This window comes from Aphelocoma coerulescens, chromosome 28 (assembly GCF_041296385.1).
Source record: "Aphelocoma coerulescens isolate FSJ_1873_10779 chromosome 28, UR_Acoe_1.0, whole genome shotgun sequence".
Taxonomy (NCBI): Eukaryota; Metazoa; Chordata; class Aves; order Passeriformes; family Corvidae; genus Aphelocoma; species Aphelocoma coerulescens.
This window is the reverse complement of record NC_091041.1, coordinates 3,361,950-3,383,643: the sequence shown is the minus strand read 5'-3', so window position 1 is coordinate 3,383,643 and position 21,694 is coordinate 3,361,950. Positions and strand designations below refer to the sequence as shown.

Here is a 21,694-nt window from a genome sequence, read left to right as displayed (position 1 = left end):
ATCCCGGTGTCCAGCGCAGCCCCAGTGCCCGGTGCAGTCCCGGTGCCCGGTGCAGTCCCGGTGCTGTGCCCCGTTCCGGTGCGATCCCCGTGCAGTCCTGGTGCCCAGTGCAACCCTGGTGCAATTCCGGTGCTGTGCCCTGTTCGCGGTGCGATCCCAGCGCATTCCCGTTCCCGGTGCAGTCCCGGTGCTGTGCCCGGTTCCCGGTGCAGTCCCGGTGCTGTGCCCCGTTCCCGGTTCGATCCCGGTGCTGTGCCCGGTTCCCGGTGCAGTCCCGGTGCTGTGCCCCGTTCCCGGTTCGATCCCGGTGCTGTGCCCGGTTCCCGGTGCAGTCCCGGTGCTGTGCCCCGTTCCCGGTTCGATGCCGGTGCTGTGCCCGGTTCCCGGTGCAGTCCCGGTGCTGTGCCCCGTTCCCGGTTCGATCCCGGTGCTGTGCCCGGTTCCCGGTGCAGTCCCGGTGCTGTGCCCCGTTCCCGGTTCGATCCCGGTGCTGTGCCCGGTTCCCGGTGCAGTCCCGGTGCTGTGCCCCGTTCCCGGTTCGATCCCGGTGCTGTGCCCGGTTCCCGGTGCAGTCCCGGTGCTGTGCCCCGTTCCCGGTTCGATCCCGGTGCTGTGCCCGGTTCCCGGTGCAGTCCCGGTGCTGTGCCCCGTTCCCGGTTCGATCCCGGTGCTGTGCCCGGTTCCCGGTGCAGTCCCGGTGCTGTGCCCCGTTCCCGGTTCGATCCCGGTGCTGTGCCCGGTTCCCGGTTCAGTCCCGGTGCTGTGCCCGGTTCCCGGTTCGATCCCGGTGCCCGATGCGGTGCCCGCTCCGCTCACCACCAGGGGGCGCCGCCGCGCTCTCTCTCCGGTCCCGCTCGGCTCCTTCCGGAGCGGCTCGCGGGAGGGGCGGGGCCCCGATGGTGGTCGGGCCAGGGGAGGGGCGGGGCTGGAGTCTTCGGGCAGCTCCGTCCTCTGTCGTCCGCTCTCGGTTATTTCCGGGATAGGTTCGGGCAGTTCCGTTCTCTCTCGGCTAGTGTCGGCTGTTTCCGGGGCGGGTTCGGGCCGTTCCGGCGGCGCTCGGGCCTGTCCCAGGCTCCGCCGGGCCGGAGGCAGCAGCGGGCTGGAGGCGAGCGGCGGCGGATGGGGCCGGCGGAGAGGTGGGACAGGGCCGGGAACGGCGGGATGGGGATCGGGGGGATCGGGATCGGGGAGAGCGGCCCGGGATCGGAACCAGGCCCAGGGTGAACGTCGGGACCCCCCTCAGCGTGAGGCGCCCCGGGGCCTGGCGGGGAGCACCGGGGTGGGCCCTGGGCCGAGGTTCTGTCCCTCACGGGGCAGCCTCGAGGATGTGCTCGGACCCTTCGGGAGGTACTGGCGCAGGGTGTCCCACTGCCAGGGCAGTGCCACTGCCGTGTGGCTTCGTCGTGATGCCAGGGCTATGCCCCCCGATCCCCCCAGGGCTGTCCCTGTCCCCCCCCGTGCCCGGGCTGCACCCCCCGATCACCCCAGGGCTGTCTCCGTGTCCTCTCTGTGCCCCCCGATCCCCCCCCCGGGCTGTCCCTGTCTACCCCGGTGCCGAGGCTGTGCCCCCTGATCCCCCCAGGGTTGTCCCTGTCCCCCCCGGTGCCGGGTCTGTGCCCCCCGATCCCCCCAGGGCTGTCTCCGTGTCCTCTCTGTGCCCCCCGATCCCCCCAGGGCTGTCTCCGTGTCCTCTCTGTCCCCCCCGATCCCCCCCAGGGCTGTCTCCGTGTCCTCTCTGTGCCCCCCGATCCCCCCAGGGCTGTCTCCGTGTCCTCTCTGTGCCCCCCGATCCCCCCAGGGCTGTCTCCGTGTCCTCTCTGTCCCCCCCGATCCCCCCCAGGGCTGTCTCCGTGTCCTCTCTGTGCCCCCCGATCCCCCCAGGGCTGTCTCCGTGTCCTCTCTGTGCCCCCCGATCCCCCCCAGGGCTGTCTCCGTGTCCTCTCTGTGCCCCCCGATCCCCCCCAGGGCTGTCCCTGTCCCCCCCGGTGCCCGGGCTGTGCCCCCCGCTCCCCCCGGGTTGTCTGCAACCCAGCAGTGCCATCACAGACTGCCCCGTACCGCTGTCCCCACAGCGGTGACAGTGCAGGGACCCCCTCAGCACGGTGCAGTCCCCATCGCCGTGGCTCCTGGGGACCCCCGGGGGCGGTGAAACCAGAGGGGCCTTCCAAGGTCCCAGCTCTGTTTGTTCCCCCTGCCCGGGGTTAGTTCGGCCCCAGCGGTTCCCAGGCTGGAGCTGGTGCCCCAGGGATGTGCCTGTCCGTCTGGACGTGCCAAGTTAAGCTCGAGGGTGTCTTTGCTTTCTCTTAACATAGTATCCCCCAAACCCTGGCTCTGGGATGAGCCAGCCCACTGCTTCCCAGGGAGGTTGGTCATTGTATTTCTTCTCCTTCTGTGGATATTTCTCAGTGCCTTGAGGAGGAAAATTCCCATGGTCACGTACCTCCCAAATTGGGGTTCTGTGATCAATGGGAGATAAAGAAGCCAGGGGGCAAAACTGTCGAAAAATGAGAGCTGTGAAGAGCTGGAGTGGCCCCAGCGTTGCCTTTCAATGGAGCCGTGGCTGCCTCTCCTCCCATTAATGTGCGGCTTTGATTTCCCAAGCAGCTCTTGGAGCCGCTGGGGAACTGGCCCTGTGACTTTCTCTGTGAGAGCAGAGAATGGAGACAGCTGAGTAAATATAGCCTAAATCACTGCTTTCCTGGCCATTCCCCCACCCTTCCCTGACATGTGAAGGGCTGGTGTGTCCCCGAGGCTGGATTGGCCTCTGCTCCAGCCTTCCACGATGTGGGAAAGTCCAAGCCATGGTTTGGTTTCTTTGGTGACTCTCTTTGACGTGGGCAGCTCGTGCTTCCATCTGCCCGCGTGGTTCGTGGCACGGACTCGTTCCTCCTAAAGCTGATCTGTGCCCCAAAACCCCCCGTTCCCAGCTCGCTGGAACAAGGTTTTAAGCACACAGGAAAATCCTTTCTGCCCGCAGTTGGGTCTCTCTTGGACAAAAGTGCTGGGTTGGAAGGGAAAGCGCGGCTCAGCTGGAATGTGGCGAGGAGCTGAGTGGTTTGCGGAGCCAGTTTGGAGCCGTGTCAGAGCTCCGAGTGCCGGGGTGTGTTTACAATGAAAAAGAGTATTTATAATATCGAGGGCTCTTTTAATTCCTCTGGGAATCTCTGGAGCCGCAGCTTGGAGCTAAAGTAGCCTGGTAATGGAAGATAAAAAGCAGACAGAGGAAGGGATGGTGGATTTATCAAGTTGGAAGGTCTTGGCTCTCTCACCAATATCCAAATCATGCTGGTCTATTAACCTGGGTGCTTCTTACCTCGTCGGTTACTTCATGTGATTGCTGAGCTGTGCAGAGCTGCTAATAAATCATATAAATTCCAAATACCCTGGGGAATGTGATTTTAAGCAGATAAGTTAGCAAGAGCAGTTGGATTTTTTTTTTCATGTACTCAGGTTTTTTTTAGAACTGTAATTTTTTTGCCAAAATACAGCTCCTGAGTTTCTATATCCCTAAAGCCAGCTCCATAAATGCTCCTAAAATGGAATTAGTGTGTGCTTGCTGCATGGGGGATGGTGTAAAGGCAGCCTGGAGTGAGGTGATGGGGCTGGTGTTGGGTGCTGGGTCCTTCTCTGCTTGCTGCCAGCAAATAAAAGTCTCTGGCCAAGTAAAAAGCTCTTGTAGGGAGGAGGAGGAGAAAGTTTCTGAGGTGGTTAAGAGAGAACAAGCTTCAGCTGGAGCAAGGAAGTTCAGTGTCTGGAGAAGCCTCTGAACAGTATGAGAAGTCTTGGAGTCGGTGTGCAGACTGCCTGGGGTGCTCTGGTGCTGTCCAGCCTTTGAGCAGGAGGTCCCTGGCACCTCCAGTGGTCTCCCAAAAGTGAGGAAGGTGTTGGTCATTCCTGATTTATTCAGCTCCTCATGTCCCTGCTAACCATGACATTGACCTTTTCAGTGAAGTATTTCAGATATTCCTTCACTTCCTCGGGCTTTGGTAAATAAAGCAAAATATTTAATGAAACTCAAGCATGAGCAGTAAATGCTCTGTGTCCCTGGCAGAGTGGCTTGTGGCTCTGGGCAGGAGCTGCTGCTCCTGGGAGATCTCTTGCTCCTGGGGATCTGTTGCTGGCTGGGAAGCATTTCTGGGGAAGAGAAGAGGCGAAAACGGCCTCGGCTGTCCCATGCCTGGCTCGGGCACGGCTCAGGCATAACTCCCCTCCTCCCCTGCAGCTTTTCCCTGTTTGGAAGGAAATACCAGCTGGCTTGGCAGCGCCGTGGCCAGCCCAGGCTCCAGCTCTCCCTGCTCCGCTGGCTGCTTCCCCAGGGGCAGCTGCTGGAGCGTGTCCAGCTCCGCTTCCCGCCCGCACCGGCTCCCCGCGGGCTCTCCCGGCTCCTTCCCCCACAGCTCCTCGTGGCACTGCTGCCTCCTCCATGGCCTCGCTCATGGCTCCAGCCTTGTGAGTCGTTTTTCCAGTCATTGTTCCTGCTGGGGAGGCAGCAGGCCCGGGAAGCTGCCTGGGAGCACAGGGATTTGCTGTGCTGTTTGTCCTGGCTATAAATCAGGGGTTGCCAAGCTCTTACCCTCCCTGCCTCTGCCACTCGGCATTGTGGGTGCTGGTGGGCACAGCACGATCTGTGACATGCTTGCCACTGCCAGCTTCAGGAGGTGAGGCCATCAGAGCTGCCCTGGCTGTGTGGGTCAGAAGGACATGATGCAGCAGCAGATGTCACGGTGGCAGGCAATTCCCTGTCCATTTTTATTCCTATCCATCAATGCATTGTTCTATTTTCTCTTTTTGTTAAAGGAAAAGTTTGTTCTTTTTGTCTTTAACTTGCAGTTCAAAACTCAATCTGGTGTTTGTTTTGCTTGCTGAGGATCTGATGTAACTTGGAGAGGTTGGAGCTGTGTATACTGTTGTGAGCATATTCTTCTTTTAAATATTTTTATGCATTCTTTCCCCTCACTGGAAGGAAAGTAACTCTCAATCTTGCTTCAATTCAAGCTGCACTTTGAACTGCGTTTGGAACTGGGTTAAAAAGCACAGGAACCACATTTAAAATGTTAAGATGCTTTTATTTATGTGCTGGGCACAGACAAAAAGACTTGTAATGTGTTTTTTGTTTCAAACCGATGTATTAAACAAAGCAAGTATTGACAGCAGTTAATGAATTGAGGGATTGTTTCTGGGCGCTGAGATAGATTTACCAAAGGTATTTAGCTGTCTGATGCATGGGATTTTCAGAGCAGCCTAAGCAAGTGCTCGCCAGCACAGACACACGAGGTTCCTCTCTGAGAGCCGAGCAAACCTGGAGCTGGGCCCAGCAGAAATCTTTTGGCAAGGTGCTCCCTCTCTCCTGCTCGGAGGTGTGCTTCCAGCCGACAGGCTCGTGCGTGTCCCGGCCTCTCGGCGCTGCCTTCCCTCCAAAGAGCTGTTCCAGGGCTTTGGGAAGTGTGTGTTCCCAGTCCCCAAAAACTCCGTCAGCTGCTCTCCGAGGGTGCAGAGCTTTTCTGCAGCTCAGCCAGGGAAGCCTCTGGCTGGGTCCGTGGCAGGACAGAGGACAACTGTTGCCCCTGGAGAGGACTGTGCTGGCATTAGCCATGACAATTTGGGTCTCCTGGGGGGCTCCCCACCCATATTCACGAGCACTCAGTGCCCACCTGGGCTGAGTGTGGGGGAAGCAGGTGAGACTTCTCCAGGAATCTCCTGGCTCTGAGTTCTCTGGATTTTTTCATGTTCCCAGTGACCTGCTGGAACGTGGAGAGCACGGTGGCACAGAGCTGTGCCTGCGTTCCCACCCCAGGGAAGAAGGCTGTGGAAGGAGTCGGTTGGAAGAAGCTGCGGGACCTGCTCTTTGGAGACACTCGGTGCTCCAGAGTCACTCTCCTCTTCCCACCCCTCCACGCAGATCTGCTTTTAAAAGTTACTGAACAAGTTTGCCAGGCCTGAGCATTTTGTCCTTCCAGCCTCTTCAGCTGCACCGGCTTGTCGGAGGTGCCTGGAGTCGGGGCTGGGATCTGCAGGTGGAAGCTGGGGGGGTGCCTGTGGGGGACCATCGACCCTGCTGGGGTTGGGCTCTGCTGCCTCTGGGTGCACTCTGGGGTCTGTCCTCTCCGGGAAGAGGGGGAGCTGCCGGCGCTGTGCCCAGCGGGCAGCGGCCACTCAGGCCCTTGGCAGTCAGACAGTGCCCCCGGCACTGTGACTCCACTCTGGGGGACCCTGACAGGCAGCACTCAGAGGGGCAGCCAGTAAGCCTGGTCATAAATCTCTCTTTATGCTGTGGATTATGAAGTAATATTTTCCTGGCTGGGGCTGGTTGGATTGGGGAAATGCAGGCCCTGCTGCGAGTTCCTTGCAGCCGCCATCCCAGCATGGTGGGAGCTTTCACAGCAGCTGTGCTGGGATGAGTTGCTTCCCCTGTGAACATCAGAAACCTCTGTAGAGTCTCTCCATGAATTCTGCAGTCTGGTGTTGCTCCTGGAGTTCTGGAGAAGCTCTCCAGCAAGCTGGATCAGGCTCAATCCTGTTCCCCACCCGCCTCTGGCCGCAAGTGCCTCACCTCCCCGCGGGCAGTGCCTGTTCATTCATGGCAAAGACAGCCCGGCTGGGACGCCTGCCCGAGCTCAGGCAGGCGGTGCGGGCTCTGGCTGCTGCACAGGATTCCTGTGCCATGGCCTCTTTGTGCCTTTTGTCCTTGTCAAGGGAAGGAGCCCTGGTGCCGGGCTGGAGAGCCTGGCTGTGGAGAGGTGGGGCTGGCTCCTCTCGGGGGACTCACCCCGGTCTCAGACTTTGTGGCAGCACGTGCAGCTGTGGCAGCACGTGCAGGTGTGGTGACACGTGCAGGGGCGATAACATGTGCAGGAGGAAAGAGGGACTTGTAGCTGATATGAGCTGTAAGGTGTTGCTGGCCCGGAAGGGTTATTTTGAAACCCTGCAGATCACCACCGTTGGTGCCTGTCACAGAGTCCAACCGGCAGCCCTGGCTTCGTGCCATGCTTGGTTGTTCACTGACCCCTCTGGGAGGGTTGTCCTGGCTCCCTTTGCCTCCTTGCCTCCCTCTGCCCAAGCTCCCACAGCCCTGAGAAGCACCTTCCTGCTCATTAATAGTTTTCAGATGAGACTCAAGAGTTTGAGCTGGGTTTGGTGGTTTCTGGGCCAAAACAGCTCAAGCCTTTAACAGGACCTGCACCGTTTCAGCAGGCCCAAGGTGTCCCTGGGAAGGCTGGTTTCTGGTTGCCCTGGTGCCTTGTAGGTCCGGTCCTCGGCCGCACGCCATTTCTGCGGGAACCAGAACTCTGGGATTTGCCTGAGGGAGGTGGAAAACTGGCCTGTGCAGCCAGGAGGGGATGGGAAAAGAGGACGTGCCTGGCTGGTGGGAACGTCCCGGCTCGTACATCTCTTCAACAACATGTTATAACCCAGGTTTATTCTTTTTGGTGGATTTCTGGGCAGGGCAGGCAGCATATTCAATTTCTCTCTGAATAGCTGAAAGGCAGTCAGGAGCTCTAAGTAGACTTGAAGGCTTCTAAAGATTATTTTAACTCCTCTTGCCTCCATCTCTGCAAAAAGAACCCGTGCCTGTGCTTGATGCTGTTGCTGCTTTTGAAAAATTCAAAAATTGACTTTTTGCTCAGAGCAAAGCTTTGAAGTGCTGCTCTGTGGGAATGGCAGCGCATCTCGAACGTCTTTTGCTGAAAGCATGGTTAACCTACATTTGTGGGCAGCTCTCTTCAGAAGATGCCTTTGTGGGGGATTGCATGGCGAGATGTAAAGGTGAACTGTGAAATTTAATCGATTTAACAAGGGAAGGTTAAATCTGTTTGTTCTGCTCCTATTCAGGGCCTGCAGCTGGTGGGTGCAGGGTCACCCTTTTCTGTATGCAAAAGTTATCCTGCATAAAGGCTGTTTTGTCCCACTTGTTGTCTCCTTGTTTGCATAAGTGCTGCGAGGAGGGTAAGCTGAAGAAGCAGGGGTGAACCTCTTTAAGATGCAGAGCTGGTGCCTGGCTGTAGCAGAGAGGAGGCAGCATTCCTGCCCGCAGCCGCTGGCTCCTCACTTGCTTTTGGGAGTGTAAATCGGGATTAGCATGTCCTGGTTGGATCCAGAGCTCAGCATCAGCTGCTAGGTAGGAGAGAAACGAGTCCTGCCTCTCTCAGGTGAACCCCTAGTTTGAATGTTGGCGTGTTGGAAGGGTGTGGGGTGCCTGGCTGTGCAGTGACAAGTCTTCTTCTCTTTGCAGGCACTGGGAAGGGGAACATAGCGTGCCACGCTATTCCAGGCTGGAAGCCTACTGTGCTTTTCCTCCCCAGACCCCAAGAGACTGGCTTTTTTGGTGAAACAGACTCTGATCTCAGGTTTCTTTGCTGCATGCTCGCTCACCAGTGCTGGATTATGTTCGTCTCCTTCTCCCTTTGCTCCATAATTTGGTTGAATCGTGGTTTCAAGCTAAGGAAAAGGGGCTGCACCTAAGCGCTCCGGGGCACCCAGACCAGGCTCCTGGTGTGCCGGTTCACACAGAGACAGTTCAGAGTGCTGATGGGGGAGAGCTGCCTCTGAGGGCCCTCCTCTCCCACCTGGAACGTGCTGCCTCACCCTTCAGAGCCCTTCTCCCCCGGCAGAGAGGATGGGCAGCACCGACGGCTTCCAGTACCGCGCGCTCTACCCCTACCGCAAGGAGCGCGAGGAGGACATTGACCTGCTGCCCGGAGACATCCTGGTCGTGAGCAAGGGGGCCCTGCAAGCCTTGGGCTTCAAAGATGGAGACGAGCAGACCCCCAATCAGATCGGGTGGATCCTGGGCGTCAACGAGCGCACCAAGCAGAAGGGGGACTTTCCTGGCACCTACGTGGAGTACGTGGGGCCGGTGAAAATCGCCGTCCCTTCGCACCGACCCCGAGTGCAGAGACCCCTGCCCGCCACGCCGGGGGCCAGCGGCTGCCGGCTGCCCGAGGCTCTCGAGCAAGGTAAGCCCTGCTTTGTTCCCTGTTGCTCCGGGACACCTCCAGTCTCACTGTATGACAGATGAGAGTGTGTGAGTGGCTTTGTAGGACAGCAGTGAAACCCTCAGCTCAGCAGCACTGGATTGCCCCACCAGCAGCAATGCAGTTGAGTCGCAGCCAAAAGCCGGCCTCTCTCAGTCCTGGCCCAGAGAGAAGCACTTTGTTCCTCCAGCTTGCCAATCTGCTCAGCAGAGCTTCCTGGGGCAAGCCTTGTCCCACTCTTACCGCTCCAAGATCTTTCTCCTTCTCTGTTGTGCAATCAGCCAGGATCCCCATGGTCCCTCTCCCTGCTCCACTGACTTTTGCCAGGCTGCCTCCCTTCAGGGTAAGTCCTGACCTCTCCCAGCCACCACCTCCCCGACTCTGCAGTGCCTGGGGCAGTGCTCCCTGCCAAGAGCTGCTCAGCCCTGCTGAGAGACACAATTACTTGTCTCTGGGCAAGAGGAGAAAAGTCAGGGTCTAAAAGAGCGCTTCTGAGAACTGGAGCTAATTGCTTGTCTGCCTGGCAGCCAGCCCTCCCCGCGGGTCGCTGAGCCCTCGCTGGGGCCGGGCAGCCACCCTGGGGCTGGGCATGGGCTGTCCTGCACCTGCAGCTGCCTCCCAGCCGGCCTGGCCTTGGCACGGACCCGGTCCGGGAGAGCCAACGTGCCTCAGCCCTGCCTGTGGAGCTGTGGCATCTGCCTGCTCTTAGCCTCTTTTTTTTGGCTCCCAGGCACATAAACCCTGTGGCCAGGGCTCAGCAGCCCCTGGTTTCCCTCCTTCTACTCTTCCTTTGTGAGATCCCCACCTGCAGTGCTGAGTCTGGATCTGGAGTCCTCAGCACAAGAAAGATGTGGACCTGTTGGAGTGAGTCCAGGGGAGGTCATGGAAATGCTCCGAGGGCTGGAGCCCCTCTGCTGTGGAGACAGGCTGGGAGAGCTGGGGTGCTCACCTGGAGAAGAGAAGGATCTGGGAGATGTTACTGTGGCCTTGCAGTACTTAAAGGGAGCTTATATAAAAGAGGGAGAGAGGCTTCTTATACAGGCAGATAGTGATAGGACAAGGGGGAAGATTTAAATTAAAAGAGGGAGAGATTTAGATTAGATATTAGGAAGAAATTCCTGACTGTGAGCGTGGTGAGGCCCTGGCACAGGTTTCCCAGAGCAGCTGTGGCTGCCCCATCCCTGGAAGTGTTCCAGGTCAGGCTGGCTGGGGCTTGGAGCAACCTGATCTAGTGGAAGGTGTCCCTGCCCATGGTAGGGGGGTTTTAACTGGCTGATCTTTTAAGGTCCCTTCCAATCCAAACCATTCCGGGATTCTCTGAGGGGTGACAGCCACACTTTGCCTTCCCATGCCTTGCAGAAGATCTCATGCTGGTGTACATGGGAGGAGTGGGGTCAGCAGCAGGAGCTGGGGAGGGTGCCAGGGAACGCTCCCAGCTGGCATTGCTGCGTCCTCCCCATCTCTCTCTGCCTGGGAGCCACGGCTACCCCGGCAGATACTTCTGGCTATGTGAAAATACCTCTGGGGTCTTACGAAACCGGGGTTGTGGGGCTGGTGCAGCTCCCTGCAGCTGCCTCGCTCTCTCCTGCTCCCAGAGCCAGAGGGGTGGCCCCAGGAAACATCTCCGCAGGGTGGGAATGTGGCCGGGCCCTGTGTGCGTTTGGGTTGGCAGCCAGAGCCTGACCTGAGTCATCCCGCTCACAACCTGCCTTTCCAAGAAAGCAGCTTCTCTTGGGAGCCTGGGATGTGCTCTGTGCTGGATGTGCTGGCCTCGCCTGCATCCAGCCCGGTGCTCCCTCGGGGGCTGGATTTCTGCCCTCATCGGCTCTCCCCTCTTCTCAAGGGGGCTTGGTGGAGGCGTGTCTGGGCCATCAAAGCCACCGGTGGGGTCTCTGGGAGGTGGAAAAAGATACGTGCCAAAGCTCCTGAAACACAGAAAAGATAAATTTGGGAAGGAAACCAAAAGCTGGCCTCTGCCCAGGGATGGAGGGTGGGGTACCAGGGCACGTGAAGGCAGTGCCAGCCTGTCCCTGTCCCCTGTGGGTGTATCCCCAGAGCCAACCTCCACTCTGGGCACAGGCACGGCCTGCAGGGAGGCAGTTCAAATGCCCAGAGACATTCTACACTCAGCCTGCAGGTTTGATCCCCATATGGGCCATTCGCTTAAGAGCTGGTCTTGAAGATCCTTGTGGGTCCCTTCCAGCTCAGGATATTCTGTGATTCTTTATTTCTGTATTCTGTATTCTGCTGGGGAGACACATTTTTGCAATGGAAAAACCATATTTGAGCCAAGCCTGTCTTATTTCTTCATGGTCTGCACTTAAGGAGGTGCAGAACCGTCTCCTGGCTGCCCCACAAAGCTCCTTCCCTGCTTCCCAGGTCCTGCCCTGGCTGGCAGGGACCCCTTAGCCCCTCAGTGTCACTCGTGGAGCAGGGCCAGTGCCACAGCTGTCCCGCAGCCCGGGAGCAGGGCTGGCCGCGCAGAGCAGCGAGACCCAGCATGTTCTGCCAGTGGATTTACGAGCTGCTGGTGTTTGCCTTCCGCAGAGAACACGAGCGGAAAATGCGGCTCGGGAATATTTCCGCAGCTGCCCGGGCCGTGCTGTGAGCAGCCTTGTTCGCGGCAGCCCAGCCCGGAGGCCCGGCAGGCTCAGGAGTCGCTGCTGGCTCCAGCTCTGTGCCTGACAAAAAAAGACAAGCTGCTGCCTGCTGAAGCAGCACATTCCCGGCCGGGCCACGTGGGCAGCGCCAGTATTTACTCTCCCTTCAGCCCTTCCCAAGGGTCAGGCTGGGAGCTGCCAGCCTGGAAGCTTGCCTGCAGCTTCCCCACCCCGACCCGCACCATGCCCCTTTCCGTGCCCAGGGGCTCGCTCCAGGGGGGGATTGTCCCCCCCGCCCCAGTAGCACAGGCTCTTGCAGAGCTGCTGGGTGCCTGACCCGTGTGCTTCCCTTCCCATGGCTGTTCCATCTCCCCTCGAGCCCGTGGGTGCAGGAGGCTGAGCTGGGTGCGCAGTTCCAGCTTGCTGTGCCTCGTGGTGAGACCACACCAGGCGAGTTCGGGTCAGATCCATGACAACGGAGCTGTTTCGCAACGGGGAGCAGCCTTTTGGCTCTGCCTCTGCAGAGTGGAGCGTGCTGGGTGTCCTCACCCACTGTGGGCTCCCCAGGGTCTGCCGGGTGCTGTGAACCAGCCCAGAGGAGCCTCCTGCTCCGGCTGGTGCTCCTTTGGAAGCGGGATAGAGCCTGGCACCGCTTATCCTTCAGCAAACCTCCTGCTGGCAGCTCCTCAGCCAGGCCTGTGTGCTCCTGCCCCGGCATGCACGGAGGAAGGGGGTGCCTGGAGCCAGAACCTCAAGATCTTCTGAAAGTGGCAGTGAAATACCACCCGACACGGGGCTGCACATCCCCCAGGAATGGGGGGACCCTGGTCTGTCTGCCCTGTAGCTGTCTGCCCTGTAGCAGCTTGCACAGAGGCTGTGGGCTCACGGGGAGGGGGAGGCACAGGGCCGGTTTCCATGTTAAACGAGCAATCAAGGGCAGGAATTTGCTGACATGGCGTTCTGTCTGAATCGCTGGATTAATCACAGCTCACCACGACGAGCAAATCGAGCTCCCTGGCCCCGCTCCGCTGCCAGCCCTGCGCAGCCCCTGTGCTGGGCAGGGACCCAGCCCTGAGCTCCAGGAGCCCTGGTAACCCCTGTCCTGCCTGCCCGGGGGGGTGCGAGTTCCCAGGGGGATGGGCTCTGTCTCCAGGCCTCTGCAGGGAGCAGTAGAGATCTCCCTGCGCACACCCAGTCAGGGCTGGAGCTCAACAAGGGCTGTGCTGGCTCCTGGGCAGGTTCCTCGCAGGCACCATGCTGTGTTTGCCTGGGTCACAGCCTCACAGCAGGGGCCACGGCTTTCCTTGCTCCTGTTGGGAGTTGCCTGGGTTGTTCCCTGGCCCAGCTCTGCTGCTGAGGGCTGAGCTGGTGCTGAGCCCTTCTCTCCCTCCCTCTCCCCCAGGGTCTCCTCTCCCGGACTTGCAGGAGCAGTTCAGCCCTCCCGAGGTTGCTCCGCCTCTCCTGGTGAAGCTGGTGGAAGCTATTGAGAAGAAAGGTAAGGGGGCAATGCTGAGCACTGGGGGGGCTGATACACCCCAAAAACCCACAATGGGAGCTGAGCTCTGTAGGACACACAGGAAACAGCTGCTCTCATGTTTCTCCCTGGGTTGAGCTGCTGAGGCCTATGAGGGTGATTGGTTTGAGCACCTACACACTCTGGGTGGGTGCTGGGGTTTGGGAAGCGCTTACAGCCTGGATCTGTGCCATGGTGGAGAAATGGGGCCACTGAACCGGGTGTCCTGGGGGGCCACCCAGGGGCCAGACTCTGCAGGGGTTTGGCTTGGACACCGTCCAGGCCTGGTTGGCCGTGGCACAGCCATTGGCTGGCACTGAAACGATGCCTGTGCTGGAGCTGACAGCAGTGTCCCCCCTTCCACAGGGTTGGACAGCGAGATGCTGTACAGGACATCTGGCTCCGAACTGAGGCAGGCGCTGAGAACCGGTAAGAACCAGCTCGGCGCGGTGGAGGCGAATCGGCTCAGATGGAGGAGATTAGTGGATGTGACAGCGCCAGCAGTAATGCAATCCAGGCCAGGCTCGCCTGTCCCCGGCAGTTCCTGACTCCCAGCACGCTGCCTCTGGGGCTGGGCTGTTCCCCATCCCAAAATGCCTTGTCCTGCGTGGAAGGGATGGGACAGAGGGGATTCTGGCACCATCCGTGGGGGGCAACAAAGGGATGTGGTGCTACTCAGAGACTTGCAGGCAAACAAGTGAACCCCTGTGCTTGTCACCCGCTGTCTTTGGGGTGCTCTGCTGATGGGCTGCTGGAGGCTCGTCTGGCTCTGTCACGCCACTAAAAGCAGGGGAGGATCTTTGAGCTCAGCTTGGTGGCTGGAGCCATGGCTCCATGGTGCTGGCAGCTGATGTCTCTGCCGGGGAGCCCTGGGAGCCGTCTGTCTCTCGGCTGGGCTGGGGCCTCATCCGGCACCACGCTGGCGAGTTCCCTCCCGCAGACGTTTCCGCAAACCCCAACCACGCGGTGCTGTCAGCCCGGGCTGCGCTCTCGCAGGAGCGAGGGACAGGCTTTATGTGCTTCCCAAAATCCTGTGTTCGAGGGAGGTATTTTCCCCGTTCGGTTCAGTGTGTGGCTGCCCAGTCTGTGCTCAACTCTTGCTGGCAGTGGGGAGTAAAACTCTCACCCAAGCTATGGCTGCCTAGAATTCCTGTGTTGGGGCTCATGGCAAAGGGTGTGGGTACCCAAAATGACCTCTGCCCTCTCCCAAAGGAGCTGCCAGGGTTCCCAGAGCCAGCTGATTTCAGGGGTGCACTTCAGGCATCCTCTGTCACATGGGCTGCCCGAGGGCTGCTTGAGCTCCCTCGTGGTGCTGTGTCCCATGATAGCTGGCTGGTGTGTGATGGTTTCTGGGATGGGTGTTGGCAGCACCAGAGCTGCCAGCTGGGTGTGCAGTTCTGTGTCCACCTCCCATGGGAAATCTGTGCCCTGGCAGATTGGACCCTGGGTGACCTGGAGCCCCTGGACGTGCACTCCCTGGGTGAGGCACTGCGAGGTTACCTGCAGGACCTGCCCTCCCCCGTGGTGCCAGTGTCGGTGCACGGAGACATCCTTCGCATCCTGCAGGGTAAGGGCCTCCCCTTGGCTGCCTTGGGAATGGGCAGCTGGGCGGGATGGACACATCTGGGATATTAAAATAATCCCTGTCCCTTTGGGGCCTGGCACATGGCCCCCACCGCTGCCAGCGCTCCTGCGCTGTGACGCAGCCGGAGCGTGGAGAGTGGTGCCGGCTGTCCCAGCTCTTCCCTCGTGTCTTGTTCTCTCCCCAGAGATCCCCCAGCCAGAGAATTGCCGGAAGCAGCTGCAGCTGGCCCTGGAGTCGCCTGCGGTCCCGCTGCAGAACACGCTCACCCTGCAGTTCCTGCTCCGGCATCTGGGGAAGGTATCGCAGCAGGCCGAGAGCAACAGCCTCCACCCTCGGGCCCTGGCAGAGATCTTCGGCCCCCTTCTCCTTCGGCTGCCTGGCGCCAGGTACGTGAGGCTTTTGGTTCCAGCAGTGTTCCCAGCATCAGCCACTGTGCCTGCCAGGATGAGGAGTCCAGCCTGGAACAGCAGGGCTGCATGTGGGGTTAAACTGCTGGCAGCACTCAGAGGTGTCAGCCTGGGGTCTGGCAGCTGGGATGAACCAGCTGACCCCAGGGGACCTGGGAGCAGTTCTCCTCCGCAACTGCTGTTCTTAACTTGCCTCTTCTCTCCCTGCAGCCCAGAGTTGAGCCCTGACTTCTCTGTGCTGTTTTTGGAGACACTTCTGCAGGCAAAGGAGCTGGAGCCGGAACAGTTGCCTCCAGGTATTGCAATACCCCTCCTTGGGGCCTGGGGCGCTGGCATTTGTGGGTGTGGACTCTCTGCCCCCACAGCTGGGTTGCTGAGGGCGTTTTGATAGCCCAGCTGTGCCTGGAGGCCGGCTCAAGGTGTTGAGCTACTGGAGATGTGCCTGGAGCAGCTCCAGGCAATGTAGTGGCCAAGGGGCCTTCCTGGGCCAGTCACTACAGGGAGGGAGACTCAGCACTCCAAGGGATTGCCAGTGGGGAGCTGGGATTCGGGCTCACCCTGTTTCAATCCTCCTGCTCTCACAGCCCTGCCTCCCAAACCGCCGAAGCCAAAGCCCAGCGCAGCCAGCCTGGCCAATGGGAACAACGCGCCCTTGCAGGACGCCGAGTGGTACTGGGGGGACATTTCTCGGTAAGGGGGTGACTGGAGGCTCACACCTGGGGTGCCCTGTCCATCAGGAGAGCCTTGGGGCCACCTCACAGGCCGTGACAATCCTGTTCCTTGCAGGGAGGAGGTGAACGAGAAGCTTCGGGACACACCAGATGGGACCTTCTTGGTGCGTGATGCCTCCAGCAAGATCCAGGGGGAATACACGCTCACGCTCAGGTAGGGCTCTGGGATCCTCTGGGAGCCTCTGGGGTGCAGCTCTTGGGACATGTCCCAGCTGCAGGGATGCCAAGATCTCTGGCTGGTGTAGGGTGCTGGGGTGGTGGTAAGCACCCTCTCCTCTCCCCTCCACTACAGGAAGGGAGGCAATAACAAGCTGATCAAGATCTTCCATCGGGAGGGCAAGTACGGCTTCTCGGAGCCCCTGACTTTCGGCTCTGTGGTGGAACTCATCACCCACTACCGGCACGAGTCGCTCGCCCAGTACAACGCCAAGCTGGACACCAGGCTGCTCTACCCCATCTCCAAGTACCAGCAGGTGAGGCATACAGGGACACGGCTGGCAAGCACAGCCTGAACCAGGGGCGTTTGTTCATCCATCCCTGCCCCTTTGGTAGATGCCCATGTCCCATCCCTCTCCCCGTGTGCTGGGATGTTTTGTTGTGGGGTTTTGTGGGACCAGCTGGAGCAGGTCCTGACTGCGGCTGTGCCTGTGGCAGGACCAGGTGGTGAAGGAGGACAGCGTGGAAGCTGTGGGGGAGCAGCTGAAGGTTTATCACCAGCAATACCAGGACAAGAGCTGGGAGTACGACCTGCTGTATGAGGAGTACACGCGCACGTCCCAGGTACGTGGGCACTGCCTTCCCCACGGGCTGCTCTGTCACCCCCTGAGTGCTGGCAGCCACCCTGCTGTGCACAGGGGAGACCAGAGACTGGGCACCTGCTGCCCCATTTGTCAGCTCATGGACTTGCAGGGACTCCCCAGAGGATGTGCTTTGAGGAGGGGGATATTTTGCCTGCAGCAAGGACAGAGCTGCTTTGGGGAAGTTGAAAGAGGGGATGCAAATGTGCAGAAATGTTCCTCAGCTTTTCCCTCCCTTCTCTCCCAGGAGCTGCAGATGAAGAGGACGGCAATCGAGGCCTTCAACGAGACGATCAAGATCTTTGAGGAGCAGTGTCAGACACAGGAGAAGTGCAGCAAGGAGTACATCGAGCGCTTCCGGAGGGAGGGCAACGAGAAGGAGGTGCAACGGTGAGGATGAGGGTGGTGGTGGCCTGCCCTGCCTGGAGAAGGGCTCCAGGGGCTGGAAGGATCCTCCTGGCTCAGCACAGAGCCGAGGCACGCGGACTCCTTGTCTCTCCAGCAGCGTGCTGTGGGCTGGAGCTGGCAGGCTGCCTCCTCCACCTCCCCCACTCTGGCTCACAGCCTAAACCCCCCTCTTTCTCCCAGGATCCTCATGAACTCTGAGAAGCTCAAGTCCCGCATCACAGAGATCCACGACAGCAAGATGAAGCTGGAGCAGGACCTGAAGAAACAAGCCTCGGAGAACCGGGAGATCGACAAGCGCATGAACAGCCTCAAGCCAGACCTGATGCAGCTGCGCAAGCTGCGGGACCAGTACTTGGTGTACGTAGTGCCCCCGCAGCGCGGCCCGGGAGCCAGCCGGCCGCCTCCTCCGGGGCTCCGGGGCTCGTCGGACCGGCTCGCAGCCCGCTGGGGGCCGGAGCCGCTCCCGCAGCACGGCCTCGGGGCTCGGCGGTCCCTGGCAGCGGCGGCTGCTGCCCTCTGGTGACGGCCGCGCCCGGGGCTCGCCGCAGCTGCGCTCAGCTCTGCCCTCCTTCCCCAGGTGGCTGACGCAGAAGGGTGCCCGACAGAAGAAGATCAACGAGTGGCTGGGCATCAAGAACGAGACAGAGGAGTGAGTGTCCTGCTGTTGTGCTTGTGGGGTTTGGGGGATGTGGGAGCGCGGGCTGCCAGCTGGTTCTGGCTGTGCTGCAGCCCTGGGTAAATCCCAGCTTCCTGCCCGGGGGATGAAGATGTCTTCCCTGCCAGATGGGCGATGGTAGCTAGCAGTGTGGGGGTGGTGTGGGAGCCTTGTGCCCAGATTCAGGGAGTCTGACCCTGCCTGTGCTCGACTGCAGCCAGTACTCCATGATGGATGACGAGGAGGAGCTGCCCCACCACGAGGAGCGGACGTGGTACGTGGGGAAGATCAACCGCGTGCAGGCAGAGGAGATGCTGTGCGGGAAACGGGACGGCACCTTCCTGATCCGTGAGAGCAGCCAGAAGGGCTGCTACGCCTGCTCCGTGGTGTGAGTATCCCTGTGCAGGTGGGGCGGGGTGGGATGGGATGGGATGGGATGGGATGGGATGGGATGGGATGGGATGGGATGGGATGGGATGGGGCTGGACGGGGCTGTGTTCGCACATCGCTCCACCTTCCGCATGCCAGATCCTGGAGGTGACAGCTCCCATCTGCCTTGGCTTCTCCTGCCAGGGCCAGGTGTATCTTTACATTGCTTTGGTGGCCCTGCTCATGCTCCTCTGTCCCTTTCCCACTGCTGACCCAGGCTCCCATGTCTCCCTGGCAGGGTGGATGGTGACACCAAGCACTGCGTGATCTACAAGACAGCGACGGGCTATGGGTTCGCTGAACCCTACAACCTCTACGCCTCCCTCAAGGACCTGGTCTTGCACTACAAGCACACGTCCCTGGTGCAGCACAATGACTCCCTGAATGTCACGCTGGCTCACCCGGTCCTTTCCCAGCCACCAGCCAGATGAGCAGCCCATACACAACACAACAGCTGCCTTCAGCTTCTCCCCAGGGCGCTGCTTTCTGGCTCTGGACTCTTGCACCCTGTATAGTTGAGTCTCTGTGCTCCTGCTCCTTCAGAGCCTCTGAGATGTCTGTGACCGTTCCTGATGTCCTTCTTGGTCAGTAGCTGAAACCCGTGTTGGCTGATGGGACAGAAAGGCTGGGCTGTAGATTCCCAGTGGGCTCCAGCCTCTAGGAGGTGGGATCCAGTTGTGATTGAATTGCTGGGGGCAAGCACAGCCCCCTCCCCTTCCCTGATAAGCAGGTCAGATCCCCTTCTTGCTGGCAGGTCGCCCCGCTATGCATCACTGTAGAGCTTTGGTTCCTGATTCCTCGGTGCTGTGCCCGAGGGGTTCCCTGCCTGGACACTGGAGGAGGCGGAGGAGGAGGCTCCATTGAGTGTGTGCATCCTTCACTCTCGCTTCCCTTGGTGGCCTCGCAGGCTGTGATGGTGTCTGGTACGAGGGGTGCTGCTCTTGCATGCAGAGACACACTTAGGAAGGAGAACCTCCGTGGGGCTCCCCGGCCGAGATCCTCGCTCCGTGCTGTGCCCCACCTCGCCACCATTCCCTCCTGTCATAGCCACCTCTGGAGTGTTGCTGCCTGGGCAGGGAGGATCAGCTTAGCCGTGAATCTCCCGCCTTAGTTGTGCCAGTGAAGCTGTGAAATCCGTGTTGGTACCCGTGTTTTTCCTGGCAGCATCTGTGGGATGCACAGCTCGTTGTTTCCGGCCGGTTTCGGTGACTCTGCACACGTAACCCGTTGAAGCTGACTGTAGCTCTGTAAATATGGTTCTTTTTGTGACCGGCTGCTCCCCTGGTGCTGGTGTTTGCTGAGCCCCCAGTGCCACCCCCAGCGTGGGCAGCAGCTGCCAGGCTGCCACAGCCTCGGGCCCTGCAGCTGAAGCAGGAGAGGGCCGGAGTCCAGCACACACTACGAGCCCTACCTGGAATGAAGGACCTCTCTGCTGCAGGAGGACACGTCTGCGGGGCCCAAGGCATGCTGAAGTGTATCTGCATGATGGTGAACTACGAATGCAAAGCACTTACTATCGTGGGTACTGTATGGGGGCCGGGCAGGGCTGCCCACCACAGCTGGCTGCTGCGGGCAGGGCGCTGTGTCTGAGCTCAGAGGGCCCCAGGGCAGCCCAGGTGGGCCTGGAAGAGCTTTAAAAGCTGAGCTGAGAGTTGAGGCTGTGGTGGCATTTGTTTTCCTGGTTTATCTCGGCTGCCTGGCTGGAGGAGAGCATTCTTGGTCCTCTTGATTTGCCAGAGTGGCTCGTTCCCTCTCAGAGGCTCCTCCTTGGGACAGGCTGGTGGATGCCATGGACTTTGGTGCTTCTGTTTCCCGTTGCAGCTTGGATTCTGCCGGATCCATGGGGTGCTCTGTGCTCGTGCTGTGCCTGCATCCTGTCCTTGATGTGCCACCTGCGTCGGGGACCATGCTGTCCCTCCCTCCCCGGCTTGCTCTGCTGCTTGCCTTGGTCTGGGCAGGTCCCCAGATCCTTCTGGAGCTGGGGTTGCTGGAGCAAACATCCCATTCCTGGTTGCTTGTGGCAGCTCTCCCATGCTCAACTGTACAGCCCCCGTTCCCTGCATGTCCTCTCCAGGCCCTGGGCCCTGGTTTTGGGTCTCGTTTGTCAGTGTTTGGTGCTCAGGTGCAGGCAGTGAGTTGGGGGAGCTGTGGTTTGTTTTGGGGATCACTTGGGAAAAGCTGGCAGGGATAATTAAGGGAATAGTTGGGGCTTCGGCATGTGAGAGATGAGGGCACATGGGACTGGGGCAGGGACGCTCAGTCCTCACAGCACTCTCCAGAGGCCTCCTGTGGAGTGGCCAGGGGGGCTGCACCAACACTCCAAAGCTTTATTAGTGTCCCACACCTTTTCAGCCTGGGGACTCTGCTGGTCCTGTGCTTGTCCCTGCACTTCCAGCACATCCCCACATCCCCACATCACAGGACAGGATGCAGGCAGATGGGATCCTCAGCCTCTCACCCCATGGGGTCCACGTTCTTTGACCACCACCCCTCAACGTGAGCTTGGGGCCAGTCCTGCTGGGGGGTTTGCTCCCGGCTCATGCCAGGACCTGCTGAGCATCCGGGAGAGTCTCAGCTTGAAGCTGTCACCTGTCAACACTCGCTTGGTGCTCACCTGGCTCTGCTGCCCAGGGAAATTCCAGCTTCTCTTTATCCTGTGTTTTTATCCTTTTGGCTGAATTTCTGTTGTTCTCCCCATGCTGTCCCCTCCTGCTGTCCAGCCGCAGCCCAAGGGGTGTCATGGTCACCCCTCTGCACCTTCCAGCACTGCCTTCCCTGCCTGCTGGCAGCCTGTCCTTGACAGGGCACTGCTCACGTCCTGTGTACGACGAGGAGGAAGATGCCCTTCCGCAGGGCTGCCTTTCCCTGATGGTGCTTCACTTGGCTCCCTGAACAGCAGCTTTTCCCTGCTCTCCCCGGGGTGGAAGCCCCACCTGGAGCTCCCCCAGCATAAGCTCGTTGTGATTTGTCCTTTGCTGCTTTGGCTCGTTCTGAACCCGGCCGTGTTTCGAGGCGCTGGGCTGTGCTTTGCTGCTTGTGACCCCCACGTCCCCCAGCCGAGCCACACACCTGCGTCCCATGGGTGCCACGTGGCTCTTCCTGCTCCCCGGGGCACAGTTTGGGGCTCATCCCTCCATGTCCCTGCTCGGGGGCCTCCAGGCTCCCCCATTTAACCCCCAAGGGCTCTGGTGTCAGCTTTGTGCTCGGAGAGGACGTGGCGGCTGCGTGAGGTTTTAGTTTCTAGGTATATGCAATAAAGAATAACCTGCCCCCCGAGCTGTACCGTTACCAGCAGTAGTGCTCTCTGCTCTTTCTGTTGATGTTTACTAATGTAAACCCAGTATTTGTTACTGTAAGAGGATTTTTTTTTTTGTACGGTACTTCGAAAAAACCCACAAAAAACAACCAAAAAAAAAAAAAAGAGAAGAAGAAAGAAATAAACAGAGTTAAATGAACCAGGCTGCTGGATTGCTGTGGGAGGTTGTGCGGGGGCGGGAGGGTGGTAGGGCTGTGCCCCAGTTCCTGGGCTGGGTGCAGGATGTGACCCATCCTGCCAGGATTGTGCTCCCTGGGTTTGCAGGGCTGGCGCACGTGAGG

General features: G+C 59.6%; 1 protein-coding gene across 1 annotated transcript; it reads left to right on the top strand.

Moving 5' to 3' along the window:
* Nucleotides 1-1,033: 1,033 nt before the first annotated feature.
* On the top strand, nt 1,034-21,552 carry PIK3R2 (phosphoinositide-3-kinase regulatory subunit 2). The gene is made up of 16 exons (XM_068997358.1): nt 1,034-1,136; nt 8,231-8,954; nt 12,975-13,067; nt 13,452-13,514; nt 14,521-14,652; nt 14,855-15,056; nt 15,288-15,373; nt 15,662-15,767; nt 15,864-15,962; nt 16,101-16,281; nt 16,463-16,588; nt 16,853-16,995; nt 17,194-17,370; nt 17,591-17,662; nt 17,886-18,056; nt 18,336-21,552. Exons 2-16 carry the CDS (start codon nt 8,615-8,617, stop codon nt 18,526-18,528), a joined length of 2,184 nt encoding a protein of 727 aa, XP_068853459.1. The 5' UTR covers nt 1,034-1,136; nt 8,231-8,614; the 3' UTR covers nt 18,529-21,552.
* The last annotated feature ends 142 nt before the right edge of the window (nt 21,553-21,694 follow it).